This window comes from Maniola jurtina, chromosome 24, assembly GCF_905333055.1.
Source record: "Maniola jurtina chromosome 24, ilManJurt1.1, whole genome shotgun sequence".
Lineage (NCBI taxonomy): Eukaryota > Metazoa > Arthropoda > Insecta > Lepidoptera > Nymphalidae > Maniola > Maniola jurtina.
Genome location: NC_060052.1, coordinates 5,136,249 through 5,155,802, shown reverse-complemented (window position 1 = coordinate 5,155,802; position 19,554 = coordinate 5,136,249). Strand labels below are relative to the sequence as shown.

Here is a 19,554-nt window from a genome sequence, read left to right as displayed (position 1 = left end):
CCTATACCAGTCTTCAAGTCTTTAACCTATACCAATGCAAAAAACCACGTCGATCCCTAACGCTGATGCGGCGTGATTGAAGGACAAACACTTTCATATTTATAATATTAGTAAAGTATGATGCTATTGTGTTGCCGACTCTAGCTCGCAACTCATACCTAAAAGATTTTTACTGCTGTTGTTTTTATTGGCACATCAGAAATATTCTCACGGATGCTACTATACAAATAGTTCTATGACTATTTCGTATTTTAACAGATTCGGATCGGATGCAGTGCGTAATCGCCCTTACGACCGATCCTATCTGTAATCTGTCGATAGGTTATGCCCGAAATTACTATTTTTTAATGAAACAACCGTTTATGGTTGCCTTTACACTTCCTACAATATTTGAAAAATAACGTTCCTAACGGCCGAAATTAATCTAAATATCTAAAAGGGAAAATTGATTGACTGACTGACTGACTGACTGATCTATCAACGTTCAACTCAAACCACTGGACGTATCGGGCTAAAATTTAGTCCACGCGGACGAAGTCGCGCAAAGCTAGTAATCAATATATCTTTAATCTGTCGATGAGCAACATTGTTATTTGTCAAACAAGTGTAAATTAAAAATTTTCAACACCCCCGACAAATCATTTTCAAATAAATAATTATGTATATATCTAGGCAACGTCCATTTTGACAGCCTGACATTTGTCAATTGACACTTGAATATTATGAACCTAAGGGTTATCTAACCTTCTTTTCTACAAGAAAACTAGAAAATAGCTGATAACTTTTAAACGGCTGAACCAATTTTTTTGGATTATAGCTAAGAACACTCTCGATCAAGCCACCTTTCAAACAAAAAAAACTAAATTAAAATCGGTTCATTCGTTTAGGCGCTACAATGCCACAGACAGATACACAGATACACAGATACACAGACACACAGATACACAGATACACACGTCAAACTTATAACACCCCTCTTTTTGGGTCGGGGGTTAAAAAGAACATACATTGTTTGACAAATAACAATGTTGCTAGGAAACTTATACAGCCATCACAGATAGGATTGATTTTATTATAATAAATTAATCTCGATAAGTCTCCTAAGTCTTGATAAGTTTCCTAGGAACATTGTTATTTGTCAAAAAATGTAGGGTTTTCTTTGATATTAACAATCTAAGTAACTTATCAACAATTACGGCTTGATTTATTATAATTTCGGCTGTAAAGTCGTACTAAGCCTACAGACAAGTATAAAACGTAATGATAATAATATAATTTTAATTGTTTTCGTAGTTTTATTTAGTGTGTATTAGAGATGATTTTGTTGATCTCAAAGATCTTCTCGGCCTTATAATACTGGCTGCATTAAAACTTTTTTATATTTTGCGATTATCATAAAAACAGAACATAACCAGAACGCTAGCAAAAATTTAGCGTCATTATTATACTATCTTAACACAATCCAATGCCAATAACCTTTTGCCTTATCTTGTAGTTTTAGTGATTTAGTGTTTCTCAAACCCGCATTGTATAGCATGCTAAACTCGGTTCAATGCCCCACCTACGACGCGGCATTGACATCAAGTGATCTATTTACGGAACGTTCGTTGACCTCTAGCATACGTCAGATGTATTGCAATATATTGTGAACTTTCAAAAATACAGCATTTTTTTTTTTCGTAGTTTTAATGGTATCTATCAGTAATCATCAGTACTATCACCCCTATTTTTTGGTTTTTCTAGCGTTCTGGTCGCACCCTGTATAAAGTTCTGTACAATTTATCATACGCGGTTATTTATAATGAAAAAGTTGTCTATGCATGTTGGTAAGCATTTCTGTATCGTTGGTGCCAAAATTTGTTTCAAAATTTTGTATTGTGTGAATCTATATTTTGTTCTATATTCTTAAACTATCTATATTATTATAATGCCTTAACTATCTATAGAACTAATATCGAGATGTCCTTTACGACGACAGTTTTTAATATTGTGAAAAACATTACTAGTTTATTATCATCATCATCATTGATGACCCGTCCCGGCCAACTACTGAGCACGGCGGCTCAGGTTGAAATCTATAGAGTGCACTTAGACTTTGCTTAGGTTAAAACGAGACAGATTTATACCAGCGGTATAACGCTGTCTCGTTTTAAGTGTCTTAAGTCAGAGCAAAGTCAAAGTGCGCTCTTTAGAGCTCAGTATAGGAAAGGTTTGATCCACGACGCTTGCCCAGTTCGGATTGGCAGACTTCACACATATTTGAAACCATTATGGCGAATTCTCAAGCATGCAAGTTTCCTCACGATATTTTCCTACACCGTTAAAGCAAGTGATATTTTAAGTGTTTAAAATGCACATAACTCCGAAAAATTAAAGATGCTTACTCGGTATCATATCTTTACTCGATTGATCGTTTGATCGAATTTTCAAAACATTATAACGATATTTTAGCTCTATGTGTCAACTGTCATGTCAAAAGTACTGTTTATCTTTAAAATAAGAACTAAAATCGTATTTTTCACATGACAGTTGTGTCATACAGCTCGACTGGCGAGTGAGATCTCAAAATGTATGCATTATATAATGTTTTGATTACTCGATAGCTATCAACGTTGTCGTCATGTATTAACTCGTACTAAACCTGTTAAAGAATGCGGCGCGTGAGTGCGTACTACATATTATGACGTATTGTGAGTTCAGTCATTTTATTGCTTTTGTGTTTGAATGGCAGATTTAATTATTAAGCTCGATAATTGTTTTCGATTTAGCGGTTAGTCGCGTTAGATTTACTTTTGTTATACGTTTTTCTATAGATATTTAATATTCACAGTGTATATAGTAGATAGTACAAAAATATTAAACGAAATGCAAGTATTTGAAAATTGTGTTTTTATTATCCAAACCTAAAGCAATAACCCTCTGAGTCCTTTAAGACGTTTCCTGTACGTGTCCACTAATGGAAGGCAGCGAAATAACACTGAAACAAGAGAAAGAAATAAATTAGCTTCTTAAAGTTTTTTAAAATATAATATGAAAGGACGTGTTCTGGAGTGGAGACCGCGTCCCGGTAAGCGCAGTGTGGGACGAGCTCCAGCCCGCTGGACCGATGACCTGAACAAGGTAGCGGGGAGCGGGTGGATGAGGAAGGCGGAGGACCGTGTTTGGTGGCGCGCTCTTGGAAAGGCATATGTCCAGCAGTGGACGCTTACAGGCTAATGGAATATAAAAGGAAAGCTGGCTGACTCATTGATCTATCTACGCACAGCTCAAACTCGGGCTGTTTGACATGCAGATTGCTATTATGACGTAGACATCCGCTAAGAAAGAATTGAAATTTCAACCCCTTAGGTGGTAAAGTTGGGGTTTGAAATTTGTTTAGTCCAAGTCGCGGACGTAAGCTAGTATAATATTATTAATATAGATAGCCTGGATCTTTATACGGCCGAAAATAATACCTATAATAATCAGTCTATCAGTAATCTGTCGATTAGTTACCGAAGTTGTTTTTTGTCAGACTGGTATTTTTTGAAAATAGAACGTTGCTAGGTAACTTATCGTCAGATCGCAGATAGATAGCTTGGTTATTAATGTCGGCCGTTTCCGCTTGGAGCGCTGGCTGTAGATATATGGCCAAACTTAAGCTTTAAATCAAAGCAGTTAAGATCTATTTTACTTTAAAGCTGCCAGCTGCGGGGTGATTCGCTAACTCAGTTTCTAACACTGAATTCATTTTTTGGTCCATTGAAGATTTTCTACGAAAAATATTTTATTGTCCACAAGTAAAGCAGCAATGTAGAACGAACCAACCTCGCTATCGCCTCGAGTTAGCGAACCGCCTAGCAGTAGTCTAAAAAGTGTTCACATCAATATTCTTACCAAATAGATGGATAACTTCTAGCACAAAAGTGGCGAAACCCCACGCGCCCTCTTCCCTGACGCGGAAGCAAAATTCCACGATGGAGACCACGAAGCCAAGTACGATGGACGCCAGCATTTGCCATAGATAGATAGATAATAGCGGAGCATTTTCCTGTAAAAACTTAATTATCATTTTAAGTGTAGAATGTACCGGCTTTACTCACGTATTTTACGTAAGCCCGACGGATGTGAGCCGGAAAGTCCTTGAGTGGAGAACGTGTATAAGCAAACGTAGTGTGGGACGCCCTCCAGCACGATGGACTGACTATATAAAGCGACTGATGAGGAAGCAAAAAAATATACACATTTTAGAACAAGAAGCTTAAGGTATTTGTTATCTGTATGGACAAATTGAGTTAGATTGGTAGTATATTTTCAAATGAGAACTAAAATACGTTTGTTTGGAGCTTGCTACGAATAAGCTTCTCTTTAATAAACGTAATTAATATTACTTACAACTATAGAGCCCAGGAGAAGTAGCATGTTAGCCATCTGATTCAAAGCAAGCAGCAAATTCCGAAGAGTGACCAAATGTTTTCGAATTCCACCGCAGCTCGCTTCGCTCGTGTCATTTGACAGCTTGTCCAACAGACACGTAAGCTGAATTTAACAATTAAAAGCGCTACAAATCCATTGACATGGTTAACATAGAGGCCGCTGGCGGCGGACAAAATCTGCTGCGGCAAGCTAAACTGCAGCATGATAGATCGTGCCTGAGCTCCCGACACTGAACCGAACTTGGTGCGGTCTGTTGCGTTGAACAGTTGATTGTACCTACAACAGCCATCATCATCTCATCGCCGGCCCACTACTGAGCACGGCCCTCTCAGAAGAGCGAATCGATCCTACTCGGAGACATGACGCCAGCGTGGTGATGACCACCATCCCGATCTGTCTATCCTGTAGTCCCGGAGGAAGAGACCTCAAGGTCGCGTGTGGAGTAGGGGCTACAGCCGTTCACTTTATCATCTCGTATGTGACCTTGGGAAATTGGCAGCTCGCTGTGGCACGAGTTGCTATACCATAATACATAATATTATATCGTAATAATAATAATATCAAATCAATAATTGTTTATTAAATCTTTGAAAAGAGCAACCGCCGAGTTTCTTGCTGGTTCTTCTCGGTAGGAGGCATTCCGAACCAATGGTAGATGCTTATGACGATTGAAAAGTACTTGTAAAAATATTTTGAATTTACCTTATAGCAAATTGTGAGTTCGAGGTCTATTTTCGCTGGGACGAGCTCAATGGGCGTCGCGGCAAGGAGGGCGGCGATAGATAGATAGATAAAAATTTTATTGCATACAAAAAATGAAATAATTACACAAAAGCAAGAAACAGAAAAAAACTCGATCAATCGAGCGATGTGTTCATAAAAGATCTCGGAGCCTCCCAATATGCGCTGAGGGTTTTAGTACCTAGGTAGAAATCCTACATAACCCAATATCTTTCACAGGATAGTATATACCTATCTGAGTTATACGGAGCCGCATTGTTGGTATACTGGTTAGCAGGTTTTATTTTATTCAGATACAAGTTAGTCCTTGACTGCAATTTCACCTCGTGGTAAGTGTAGATGCAGTCTAAGATGGGAGCGGGTTAACCTGGAAGGGGGATGGCAGTTTTCACTAAACCCATACTCCTTCGTTTCTACACAGCATCGTACCGGAACGATAAATCTAACTAGCCACGGCCGAAGCCTCCCACCAGACCAGATAATAAATTTAGAAATTATAACATTCCAAACCCCTGCCGGGAATCAAACCCGGGACCTCCCACATGTTGGATATGAAATACATGGACTTAAAAAATATGTCAATGTAGACCTGTTAGTAAAAGTTTGGAGACTTACGAGACCTATAACAGCTATGAGAATAACTGTGCCCTTTAGAGATAAGCAGCAGCAGGAACCATCGTCACATATCGTTATTATTTTTAAATTCTCCATTAAGGTATTCTATCTAAGGCCATTTTAATCAAAAACATGCTTTACCGCATAGAAGTACTCAGGCACTAATTTGTTGTTCGTAGAGTAGGTACTAATTAATAATAATGTATGCGTCACAGTCTTTGTAAAATTGTACCTAAATGTCACTATAAGTAAGTATAAAAAGAGCATTGACGTATTATGGACGTATTAGTCTACTTTCTAATATTATATCGATGAAAAAGGGTTAATTACAGTTGTAGACATACACCTGTTACAAAAATATAATTCTTTTAGTTTAATTTTGCTTCTTTATAACTAGGAAGTATGTATTGCTTTTATTTCTTGATTAGATTCATCATTTCTAATCACATATATTAAAAAAAATATAATTACAATATATTTTGTATGATAATGGATAAAACCATAGACTTACAATTTTCGCTACGATAAAACATTACTAATTACAGGATAAAACTTTTTCAAACAGATGTCTGTAATTTCTTTGATTTCTTCTTTCACAAGACTTTGACAATTTGCTTTTACGCAAAAGTGCAAAATGTTCTCGCTTTTATTGCCATATTATTTTATCGTTGTTTGTTCTGTAGCTGATGATCTAATAGAAGGTAACTTTTGATGAATGTTTAGGCAAATAAATACCTACAGTCTCAAGACTTGACTATAACGCAATTTAACTTCTAATTATATTTATTTATCTTCAGAGCGTACTCCAATATTCTCGCAAGAAAATGAACATTATTCAACTCCCTCCGCAGTCCAAGATGTCGGTGAAAACAAAAATATCGAAAGCTCTTTACAAAAGATTGAAAACCTTGCTGCTTCAGCAGAAAAATCTCGTAGAGAAGGCATCCTTCCCACGGACCATGCCGACAAACTGCACAGTCGCATAGTTGAAACTCTAGAAGACATTACGGAACAGCTCAAACATAAGACTAAAGCATACAAATTCCTCAATTCTAAAGGAGTCGATAGAATAATTACACCTATAATCGGAACTACTTATGAACCATTGAAGAAACAGCTTTTGATTGTAATCAAAACTTTGTTTAACGTTGCGCCTATAACAACGAAAGCGTTGATTCCTATAAGTGTCGTTGATAAATTGCTAGATATTTTCGAACATGATGATAATCTGGCTTTGAAGGCTCACGCGCTAGACATAATGTACATTTGGCTACCAAATAACCCAACAGTTCAAGCTCGTGTTATGAGACGTAAAGGTCTAGAAGCCTTTTATAATCAAATCTCCAAATTAGATAACACTGCAATCTACACTTTATTAGACTTATTCCACAAAATTCTCAAAGAACACATAGATGCCCGCAATAGCAAATCTCAGAGAAACAAAGAAGATTATGAGAGAATGCAACTTTATCAAACGATTGGTCTCATAGAGCGAATGGCTACTCCACAAGTGTGCAACGGACTTTTTAACATATTAGAAGCTCTCATGACGTTTAGTAATGATGATAAGCAAGTTTCAATTTTAATATTTGAACTTGTGAAGAATATGAAGACATTTTGCCTAAAATTGTATAAAGGCAAAGATAAAGCAATTCAGTTATTTGAAGGATTAGAAAATTATTTCATGGATCCCCAAAATGTAGATTTGTTGCATAGTCTTGAGCTCAACATGACCGAAGTGATAGTGGTTGTAAAAGACTTTGTCAAGAATTTAAAGGACAGTGTAAGAGATGAGTTTTAATTCAATTCTTGAGCAGCTATTTTTGTTTCATTACTTTTTAGTTTTCCGATAGATTATTTTTGTTGTAGAAGTTTATCTCTTTACGTTGTTTTGTTTTAGTAAGTGAGATTCTAAAATTAGTAAACTTAATAAATTATAAATAAGTTAGTAAGTACCTACTTAAAAAGATAATGAAATCTTGGTTTACTTTTATGTTGAACCTCTGGAAAAATTGTGGCGGTGTTGTAAGACTATATAACCACACGGGTCTGCCCGCGAAATTCAAATTTAATTTGGATTTTCGCAATTTGTAAACTATTACGACAAAACTAGGCTTATGACATTCTAATAGCGCCAATGGCAGTATCATCTCCACAGGTTTATATATAAAAATCTTTACTTGAAAGTGTCCAGTTTAAGAAATTAGAGTTGCGACTAATTTGTGAGTAACTCACGTCAAACTCATTATTTTGACTAATTTCTTAAACTGAACTCTTTCAAGTAAAGATTTTTATATAAATCCGTGGGAATAATACTGCAATTGGCGCTATTAAAATGCTATAAGCCTACTTTGTTGTATTAGTTAATTGGAAAACCAAATTAAATTTGAATTTCGCGATTAGACCCGTTTAATGCACCGTAAGCTGATCAATTTCGCCCGAATTCGGTATAGGCTGATTATTTACGAAATTTAAGGATAGAGAATGCAATCCAAACACAAGTGTAAATTAAAAATTTATAACACCCCAGACAAGTGAAGGTTACAGTAACTAGAAAAGAGCTAATAACTTTCAAACAGCTGAACCGTTTTTCTTGGATTATAGCTAAGAACACTCTCGATCAAGCCACCTTTCAAACAAAAAAACTAAATTAAAATCGGTTCGTTAGTTTAGGAGCTACGATGCCACAGATAGATACACAGATACACACATCAAACTTATAGCACCCCTCTTTTTGGGTGGGGGGTTAAAAATGCCTATAACCTACATTATAAGAGTAACAATGTTGTGATGTTACCAGGGTTTCTTTCTCTCTCTTTCTATATAAATTACACATCAACACATCCCAAGCAACATCGCGAACTATAAATCAAATTGCAACAATCGTGATGCACAAAGATCCATTGTGCACGGTCCCCTCATTGCACAATGGGGCTGCGATATTTGCGGTCGATAGACCACACGGACGGTAACTTACGCTGTTATATAAAACTGATGAATTTTAATAGGAACTTATCTAAGTACTGGCTTATGGCCGCGACTTCGTCCGCGAGGATTTAGTTGTCAATAAAATGTTTAACTACAACCATGCAAAAATTCACGTCGATTTATTGCTCCGTTGTGACGTGATTGAAGGACCAACCAATAAACCAACAAATAGACATAACTTCGCATTTATAATATGGCTGGTTTAGGTATAGGTTGGTGATTTCAGTTAGCGTCGGTTTTATATTTTTTTTTGGGAGTCTCGAGTTTGGTCTAATCCGCAATCTAATGACGACCTCCCTGGCAGTGGTAAGCACTGTGGTCTAATTAGTGAGAGTTGCCAGATTCGATTCCCGGCAGGGTATGGAATTTTTTAATTTCTAAATCTCTGGTCTGGTCTGGAGGGAGGCTTCGGCTGTGGCTAGTTACCACCCTACTGGTAAAGTAGTGCCGCCAAGGGTTATGGATTTAATAACTGCCATACCACTTCCAGGTTAGCCCGCTTCCATCAAGTGCATCATCACTTACCTCCAGGTGAGATGAGAGCAGTCAAGGGCTAACTTTTATCTGAAAAAAAAAAGTTTTATTATTATGGAAATAACGGTTAACCATAAGTATTGATGCAATAGTATCTCAATAAATCGATTTGTGGCCGCAGATTGAATGGCACACGCAAGATCATTAGCGTGCTGACAAATCCTGCGCCATGGGTGGTCGCCATTTTGTTTTCTCCCGCGTTTCCTTCCGATATTTTGGGGGTATGAGAAACGTACTGCTATTAGATATGAATACCTACTGTTACCATTTATAGCTAGATATATTTAGTAAGTAGGTTTACTAGATGTTGTCCGCGACTTCACCCGCGTAAGTTTTGATATCTTTTAAATCCCGTGTGAACTCTTTAATTTGCCGGGATAAAAGTAGTCTATAGCTACCTTTTGTCCTTTTCTGGGATGTAAGTTATCTCTGTACTTACCCATGAAAAATTTAAGGTTAAACGGATGGGCCGTGAAAAGCTAGCAAACAGTTTCTTTCTTTACTTATACTTTCTTTATAATAATACTATTGGCGTCACTCAGAAAAGCAGGTATTATTTAAATATTTTTATCGAATTATTGGAATGTCCTCTCCAAAACCAACACAAAAACACAAGTTCAATGTGTAAGGTTATCCGAGAGTTTTAATCTAAACAAACTAATGCCAAAATAAGTAATTTAATTAGAGCGTGATTGCTATCACAACATCTAATTATCCAGTTCACAATCCAAATACCGAAAATATGCGATATCGCTCCGAATCTCAGGAGGAGACTAAACTAAAACCTTCAAAACACCCGTATTTATGCAAGTTCACTCTTGTTGGCCTCCTAGCAACAGATTGTATGACATCGAATGAGCCAAATATCGATTTTATCAAACTACCTTTATTAGATAAATTAATAATTTTATATTATTGTTGACAATTCAAATCAATTTTTAAAAGTAACCTTAATTTTTTTTTAAATAAAACCTTTCCTCAGATCAGCGATCGGTCCAACCTCGAAAGTTCAAAAGAAATATATTGCGTGGGAGTCTTAAAAGCTGTTAGTCACAAGTGGCAAAAGTCACATAGGTCGACTAAACAAACACAAAAATCGGATCAAATCGATCACTTTTTAGGCGCGAAATAAAAATGGCGAACAATTGAACTGTCACACGTCAAAAAAGAGCGCGAAATTCTTATTCCTACCTGTAAAAATAACCTGCGCTGTGACGAATTTGAGCAAAAATCCACGAGTTGCCCGTGAGAATAAAATTGTTGCTTTTTTTGCATTTTCAAGTCATGAATGAGTATTATGCGTAATGACCGAGGTAAATGGCGCTATTTGTATTGTAAGAGTAAGTGCAATCCTTAGGAGAAGGACTTCGAGTGTAGGGTGACACAATCTTCGGCCAGTTTCCAGCATGGAACTACTAAGTACTACGTACAACATCATACGGTCGCTTCCTATATAGTTCAATCTATACTAATAAATAAAATTGGAGTGTCTGTCTGTAATTTCGAAATAACTACCTCATATTAAGCTCATATGGTTATTTGAACGATACCAACACTGAATCACACGTTTTTAAAATTTTTGTCTGTCTGTCTGTCTGTCTGTCTGTCTGTCTGTCTGTCTGTTTGAAAAGGCTAATCTTTGGAACGGCTGAACCGATTTTGACGGGATTTCCACAGACAAGTAGAGGATTGACCAGGGCGTAAAATAGGCTACTTTTTTAACCGACTTTCGAAAAGGGAGTTGTGTTTTTCTACCTATGTACACCGAAATCTCCGAGATTTCTGAACCGATTTGCGTAAATTTTTTTTTAATCGATAGAGGAACTTTGTGACATTGTTTCATAAAAAAATTGGATTCCAACTCCTCAATCCTGATGCTGCAGGGGATCTGGCCAATCCACGCGGGCGAAGCTGCGGGCATCAGCTAGTTACTTAATAAAATAGATGGGATTACGTATTAGATATTTAATTGGCAGTGGGTAGATCATGCTGTCGCAAGAGTGAGAGAGTTTTTAAGTGTAGACCGCGAACAAGTTTTAAAAACATGTGGTGGTTTTTGTGGCACTGCATGTAATAAAAATGCCCTGTACATTGTATAAGTTTAATAAATATTAAAAAAAGTAAGCGTAGTGCGGGGACCCTCCAGATAGACCAAGCGATATAAGAGATTTTACCAACAAAGGTAAATTAAATATAATGTATAATATAAAAAGTGTGTTTTATTTCCCTGCATTCTTTTGAGAAAAACACTATATATATGCCTCAGCGTGAAATGGCAATTGCCTGTTTCCCGGCCATTGCAATAATGTACTATTGTTTGCTGTGTGTTGTTTGCAGATTTCGCTAAACCACTGCTCCGATCGAAAGCCTACCTAATGATTTATTATATACCATATATTATTATACCAGTAGATAAAATATTGTTCAAATTTTTATCAAAATCACTATCCTTATCAAAGCCTGCTTTGGTTGAAATACTTGGAAAACCAAGGTCAAGAGTTAAAGGTAAAAAAGAAAAACAAAAAAAATTGAAATAAACAAAGTACCTAGTTTCTCTCAATTCATTGCCACCTTACAGTAAGTAGTAGCGCAGTGGCCGAGCATTACAAAAAACTTGAAAGCGTAGGCGTGATTTGACCCACCTGACGAGAGTTCCCATACCCATTATTTGTTCAGGTTAATTTATTGCTATGAAACCCAATTATACTTGTCAAGGCGTAACAGGCTAATAATGTCCCGCTATCATAACCAAATTCCTCTGATTTTATTAACCTAGAATTTAAAGAAGTATCTACTTATTGATATTATGAAAAATTACCCATAAATGTAACTACGTACCTAGCACGATGTTATATCCTAACATACATCCTAAGTTTAAAAGACGTGCATTTAAAAAATTTTATATCTATGCAACTCTGGCGATTAGATCTGTGATTTTGAAATATGAACTCTATTACACACGTTTTTAAAACTTAGGCCCATCTATGTTTGACCGGTCCTTCAACAAAGTTAAAACCTCGATGGAACTTTATTCTGTCGAAGTTCTGTCGATATCGTGGTCGATATGCTCAGTTTTACCTCATCGTATTCTTGGCGGCACGGCTTCGCCAGCAGGGTGGTAACTAGCCACGGCCGAAGCCTCCCACCAGACCTGACCAAAGATTTAGAAATTATAAAATTCTAAACCCTACCGGGAATCGAACTTAGGTCCTCCGACTATTAAGACCACAGCGCTTACCACTGCGCCTGGCAGGTCGTCAAAAATAAAAGAAAAGAATATTTGTAGGTAGCCATAAATAATTCCTAGTTCAAACAATCGTAAAAGTATGAATGAGCAGCAGATATTCAAAGAAGCCTGCAGAAAGATATAAATGTTTACACGGTATCATTTATCTTAAGAAAAAACCAGCCAAGTGCGAGTCGGACTCGCGCACTGAGGGTTTCGTACTCGGGTATTTTTTCCAACATTTTGCACGATAAATCAAAAACTATTATCCGTAAAAATAAATAAAAATCTGTTTTAGAATGAACAGGTAAACCCCTTTCATATGATACCCCACTTGGTATCGTTATCTTACTTTGAAAATTGAAACACATTTAAGTTTTTTTTTTTATAAGATGTAACCACAAATTCGCGATTTTCAGATTTATTCCTGTACTTGTGTTATAAGACCTATCTACCTGCCAAATTTCATGATTCTAGGTCAACGGGAAGTACCCTATAGGTTTTCTTGACATACACGACGGATGATGGACGAGCAGACGGACGGACGGTCTGACAGACAACAAAGTGATCCTATAAGGGTTCCGTTTTTCCTTTTGAGGTACAGAACCCTAAAAACTCATTCAAGTCGCGAATCACCTGCGAGGCCCGATGTTTTTTATCCCAAGAACAAACCAATAAATTTGATACGACCGATAAATTATCTATTCAACAAATCTGTTGGATTTGTAGGCGGGTTTTTAATACAAATAGCTTATCACAGTTTCTCATAGGTTTGGACTAAAAAATTATTGTAGTCACAAAAAATGTAGAGTTTTTGACTTTAAAATATTTGTCACACCTCTTTCTGCTGTGTTGACCATCTTTTTAAGTAGGTATTTTTTTTAATTTAATACGTGGGAATGCTGTTTTTTTGTTGGCGTTAATATTTGAAAACTTTTATGTAGCTACCCATGCATTATTCAAGGTTAAAAATAATTAACCTAAACAATCATCAAGCCACCTTTCAAACAAAAAAAAACTAAATTAAAATCAGTTCATTAGTTTAGGAGCTACGATGCACACGTTAAACTTATAACACCCCACTTTTTGGGCCGGGGGTTAAAAGCAAACTATGTATTTGCACTTTGCACAACGAAATCACATTATTGTCAATAATAAATAATTTTCAAACGTCGAATTCAACGTCAAATGATAAAGACGTCAAGCTGATTGTAACGACTTTGTACAGATAAATATCCCTTTAAATTAAGATCACAGATTAAAAAGATAAACTGTCACCAATGGCGGACTCCCGTTGCGCGGACGGACTTCCGAATTTCTTATCGTAAATGTAGGGCATCTTTCCTGTTTCTTGTTGTAAATGGTCGTGGGAATACGTCTAATTTGATTGTTATTTATTGTTGCAGTTCCACAAATTATAAATATAGTAAGCACTACTCTAACTACTAGTCTAAGATTGGACGCGTTTACCTAGAAGGTGCATAGTCACTCTTGTTTTAATGATACCCGGATTGTAATTGGTAGGAAACACAGATCGCGGAAGAGTATTCCAAACCTTAGCCATGCGTGTGAGGAATGATGACGCAAAACGTTTCGTGATTGTAAAAGCGAAAATGTGCTTGTTTTTGGTAAGTCTAATTAACGCGATTTTATGCATGAATATCGTTTGAAACGTTACAATGTGTAGATTAGTTACATTTACATATTGTGATATTTTATTTAAAAAAAAGAGCAACGTCAGAGTTTCTTGTCGGCTCTTCTCAGTCGAATCTGCTTTTCGAACCGGTGCGTGGTAGAGTCTTATATCTTAAGCGACATAGGCATGAAATCTGCATGAAATACATAGTTAAATTCAATTAATTTCACTTTCAAATACCAACAAAGTTGTGAGGCTATACTTGGTGAAGATTGCATTAGTTCAATATAATTTCAACATATTGTAATGAACCAGAATAATTTTAATATTGCGTACCTATAAGATTCTTTTATTTATTATTTGCACACCAAGACCTGAGTAGAATGTGTAAGGTCACTCAATTAAATGTAAGACCTACTTGTACCTACATTCCAGCGAATAAACTATTATTTATTTATTTATTTTTTGGCTCTTTCAGCCCGGCTAGCATAGGCAGTAGATACAAATTATATCCCCCGATTATATCCACTGATGTCATACAAATCAGTGGATATCAGGGGATATATTTTTTATCTACTGCCCATGCTAGCCGGGCAGGCATACTGGACAGATAGCCTACGATATCCAGCTACTGCAAGTCCGTGATCTCAGCTCACTCCTATAAAACTGTCATCAAAACAAAAAACTTGATTAATACGATGCGCCCCAGGGTCTTTTACATTTCCTAAAATTTCTTTAAAATCGCAAGTGTCCATACAATGGCACAGAGTCAAAATATTTTACTAACGGCTAATTGTTTATCTGTCTCCATTCACGGCTACCGGAAGTCCGTACTTCAATGGCTTTTTGCGTAAGTATTTTTTTCCCTTTGTGACTTTGTAAGTTGAGTGATCAATCGATGTAGGTACAGGGAGTTTTGATATTGATTTTGTATAGCCCTGCCGTATCCCAAATACGCCTCAAAAGAAACGAGTTTTACTGTAGGTTTTTTCTGTTAATTTCAATGCACAGAAAGTCAGAACTCATAAGGATCAAATTTTTGCATTGATTTTTTAACAGACCTCGCGACCCATATCTGGTATATACCATCGCACTGGTAATTTATGGTAGCAGTGCAATTCAAAATTCAAAATATTTTTATTCAATTAGACTTTTACAAGTTCTTTTGAATCGTCAAAAGCATCTACCACTGGTTCGGAATGCCTTTCCTACCGAGAAGAACCAGCAAGAAACTCGGCGGTTGGTCTTTTCAAAGATTTGATATACAATATTATGCCATGTATAAAAACAATTGAAGTCCTGCGCATTGCTAGAGCGAATTGCAGGTCAAATCCACGCTTTTTTATAATTTACATAATCTTCGATAGTATAATATGCTTTTCTCAGGAGCATATTTTTAATAGATTTTTGAACCTGTGTAAAGGCAAGTCCAAAATTGGCTGAGGAATTTTGTTATAAAAGATTATACCCATTCCCACAAAATGACTTTTGGACCTTCCTGAGGCGGAGCGTAGGAGTCGCAAGCCTGTTACGGTGTCTAGTCAGCCTGTTGTGTAGATCGCCAACTCTCTTGTAACTAAGAATAATTAAGTTGATGTTAGCCATAGATAAGATCCAGTAGGTTTTAAGAAGTTAAAATACAAAAGTAAAATGGCCATTCACCGATTTGAGTCTACGTTGCTTATAATTAATTACAATGATAAGCGAGCTACGCTTTTGTTTTGTAGCCCTTGGCTACGACGTAGTGACTCTAGTCGCTACGGCGCGTGGCCAAGCAGTGACGTAATGATGACGTACAAATTCAAATTCAAATTCAAATTCAAATTATTTTTATTCAATTAAACTTTTACAAGTGCTTTTGAATGGTCAAAATAATCTACCACTGGTTCGGAATGCTGTTCCTGCCGAGAAGAACCAGCAAGAAACTCGGCGGTTGCTCTTTTCAAATGTACAAGCTGAGGGAGGGTATGTGGGACTCGCCGGCCGAGAGGCGACCGTGAATAGTAGTACTTACTACTTACTAAGTAGTAGTACGTAACAGTAGTTTAATAATAGTAGTAGTAGAGTATTAGTCCAGGATTTTTAGGGTTCCGTGCCTCAAAAGAAAAAAGGAACTCTTACAGGATCACTTCGTTGTCTGTCTGTCTGTCTGTCGTGTCTGCCAAGAAACCTATCGTGTACATCCCGTTGACCTGGAATCATGTTTGGCAGGTAGGTCATATAGTTAAATTTTACATTGTTTTAAAGAGAAAAGCAAAATATTAATAATTTTAATTCTAATACATATTTCATTTTTAATTTATTCAGGTCAAGTGTATAATCATATTAAGAAAATCCAGGAAAAATTAAAACTCAGTACTAATGAGAGGTCTAAGCTTGATTAAAAATTAACTTTGCTCCAGAATTGCACTTCAACGATATTGTAGAAAGTAAATAGAGGAAAAAATTCAGTTAAAAGAAAATTATATTTTTCAGCAAAGGTCTGAACGCGAACAGTAGCTTGGTAATTTTTTAATTATAACTTTTATAGATTAGTAGGCGTAGTATTATTTTCTTGAGTATAATTATAATATGGTATTAGTTACCTCATATTATAGTCATATCTCTTAAGAGGGCTCTCTCCGTCACTCGTTTCATACAATCGTAGTTCCAATTTCATTTGAATATTAAGCAACCAAAGTCCATGAAGATTTGCAGACATATTCTAGAAACTAATATCTATGTCTGTGGTTTTCCAGATTTCTGATAAAATATTCGGTTTCAAAGTTACGCGGTCTTAAAAATTTTCATACAAATCTTTGAGCCCCTTTCATTTTAAAACTACATATTTTTGGAAAAATCTAAAACACCACAGACACAGATATTAGTTTCTATATGTCTGCAAAATTTCATGGACTTTGGTTGCTTAATATTCAAATGAAATTAGAACTACGTTTGTATGAAACGAGTGACGGAGAGAGCCCTGTTAATCTATAACATACATTAGCTGTTACTACACTTACTGTTCATACATGGATGGCACCATATTATAAATACGACAGTGTGTTTATTTGTTCTTCAATCACGCCATAATGGACTTACGGATAGGCGTAGTTTTTGCATGAATAAAGTTAAAGTCCTGGAGAGTCACATGGGCTACTTTTTATTCAGGAGATAAAAAAAATCCCACGAGATTTTTATAAACCTTAATATTGGTTTACTTACTTACTCGATGATATATGATTGAAATATGTAGTTTTAAAGCTTGTATAATCAGTGTATAAACTTGTATTCAAAGCTAGGTCGCAGCTTTGTTAGTGTTAAAGTATTTCACTGAAGAATATGAAAGAAATAGGAGCACGTACATTTTATAGCAAGTAAAGGTTCGTAATAAAATGCGACACATTCATAGAAATATAATATTTATTCTCACTTTCTTTGTATAAAAATATTTTGCACACATTCCTGATTTAATCTCTAAAACATTATACAAAAATATACGTTATTTCGTTTGATCTTTATTTACATCTAAACGCAGTTTCAACCCAAACAGACCACTTAATAAAGCTGTGCTGTGTTATTTGCCTATTTTTTTACTAAAATTGTCTATACTGGCCGGGAAGTGTTGTTTTAGCATAATTTTTGAACAACTTTTGTATCGTAGGTATTTTTCTAATAGCCGTATAAATAAGGGAATCCCCCAACATGAGGCATTGCCGACAGAGGTACAAACACCGGCATCATCCTTTCAGCCTGAAGATAATGAGTCCTCGTGTGCTTCTTCAAATGATCCCTTCTTCCGAACTTTTTCCCACAATCAGGACAGGGGTAAGGTCGAACCCCAGAATGTATTCTCTTATGCCTGGTCAGTTCCTCGTTCCTGGTAAAGGTCTTGCCACAATTCTTCTCATCACACTTGAAAGGCCGTTCACCAGTATGTATTCTAATATGACCTTTTAATTGGCCGTTGTTAGAAAACCCAACTTGGCAATGTGGACATTTATATTTCTTCGGTCTTTGTTTCCTTGCATTTAGAAGCTTAGCCTCGTTTTCTTGCTGAAGTATTCTGGCATACTCTAGTTCCATTGCGTATCCTTGGGCTAAAGATTCGAGTAAGAGAGGATCTGTTGGTGGAACGCCTAGCGTTTGAGCTATATCTGTGGGCATATATTCAGGCAGCAATCCATGACCATATAAAGGTGGCATAGCATTTTGTGGGAATATATTATGTGGATACAAATTATCGGGTAAAGCTCTGGTGACTTTTTCTTTTGGTTTTTCATTTTTTATTTCTTTATCTGGTTCTTGCAGCAATCTATCACAGCACAGACTTAAACTTGCAACCGGTGAATCTTTCACATCTAATTGCTCCTTAGAAAGAGTTAGAACTTTTTTGTCATCGTCACAGTCCACCGTTGTTGTAGAGACGGTAGCGTCTTGATAATTATTATTAGTAATACAGTCGGTTCTCTTAAAAGAATTGCGAATTTTTCTAAGTCGATTTTCCCTCTTTTCTTCTTTCCTCTTCTTGAGTTGTGTTTCTTTTAACTCAGTTTTCTCACTTTTTATACTCGTATTGACTACTTGCGTGTTCTTATTTTCACTTACATCCCAAGGCCTGAAAAGCCTTGAATAATTTTGCTGAACTGATAACATTTTAGTGAAACTATCAGGATGATCTCGCACACGATCGAAGTAACAAACTGGGACCCCTTCTCATTTCAACAACTTTTATATACATTCCTTTAACAATAAATTTAATAAAAGCGCCGAAAAGTAGAGGGATATCCAAAGCCATTGAATGGACGAAAGAGACGAAATATTTTTCAATTGTTGCACACTTGAAATCACCTTATTCTTCGTCACGTATGTAACTTTATGATTCGAATGGAAGTTCAACTTTATATTCGTTGATATTAGGTTGAATTTTATTTGTTTTTTGTGTTGTAGTGGCTTCGTTTTAGTTGGATTAGTTGTCATAGTGTTTGAGATAGGGGTGTGTAATGTTATTTATGTTGATTTTTGTGCATCGTCCGGAGGCGGGCTCGGGGGCAGAGCGCCATGCTCGAGTGGCCGCGGCCCTTGCAGCTGCTCGCTTGTTGTTTTAATGGTTTCGCCGATTGTTGCGGTTCCCGAACGATTTATATGATACATACACGCAACAATGCAAGTATATACGGTTGGATTGTCAGGAATAGTTTATGAGGGACGATTTAATTTCCCAGGGCCAAATGTTAACTTTCGCGGTTTTTTATTGTATCTAATTAATGAAGCCAAAACGCACATTATGGTCTCTTTTTCTTTTTTTTTTCTTTCCATAATTTTATGTCCCATCTCACTACAAGCGAAACAAACTGTTCCACTTATTACTACTTAAGGAGATCCAAATCTAAATGTCCGTTAAAGCATCTACATGCGG

General features: G+C 36.4%; 3 protein-coding genes across 3 annotated transcripts; 1 reads left to right on the top strand and 2 right to left on the bottom strand.

Annotated features, from left to right (window-relative positions):
- Positions 1 to 1,759: 1,759 nt before the first annotated feature.
- Positions 1,760 to 6,009, bottom strand: LOC123877685. Its single transcript, XM_045924539.1, has 4 exons — positions 5,773 to 6,009; positions 4,375 to 4,518; positions 3,877 to 4,030; positions 1,760 to 2,977 (listed from the first exon to the last, which is right to left on the bottom strand). The coding sequence occupies exons 1-4, from the start codon at positions 5,866 to 5,868 to the stop codon at positions 2,904 to 2,906; spliced, it is 468 nt and encodes a 155-aa protein (XP_045780495.1). The 5' UTR covers positions 5,869 to 6,009; the 3' UTR covers positions 1,760 to 2,903.
- Positions 6,010 to 6,356: 347 nt separating this feature from the next.
- On the top strand, positions 6,357 to 7,671 carry LOC123877679. The gene is made up of 2 exons (XM_045924532.1): positions 6,357 to 6,473; positions 6,570 to 7,671. The coding sequence occupies exons 1-2, from the start codon at positions 6,407 to 6,409 to the stop codon at positions 7,571 to 7,573; spliced, it is 1,071 nt and encodes a 356-aa protein (XP_045780488.1). The 5' UTR covers positions 6,357 to 6,406; the 3' UTR covers positions 7,574 to 7,671.
- Positions 7,672 to 17,807: 10,136 nt separating this feature from the next.
- On the bottom strand, positions 17,808 to 18,791 carry LOC123877680 (zinc finger protein 182). Its single transcript, XM_045924533.1, has one exon. It carries the CDS (start codon positions 18,789 to 18,791, stop codon positions 17,808 to 17,810), a length of 984 nt encoding a protein of 327 aa, XP_045780489.1.
- Positions 18,792 to 19,554: the final 763 nt, after the last annotated feature.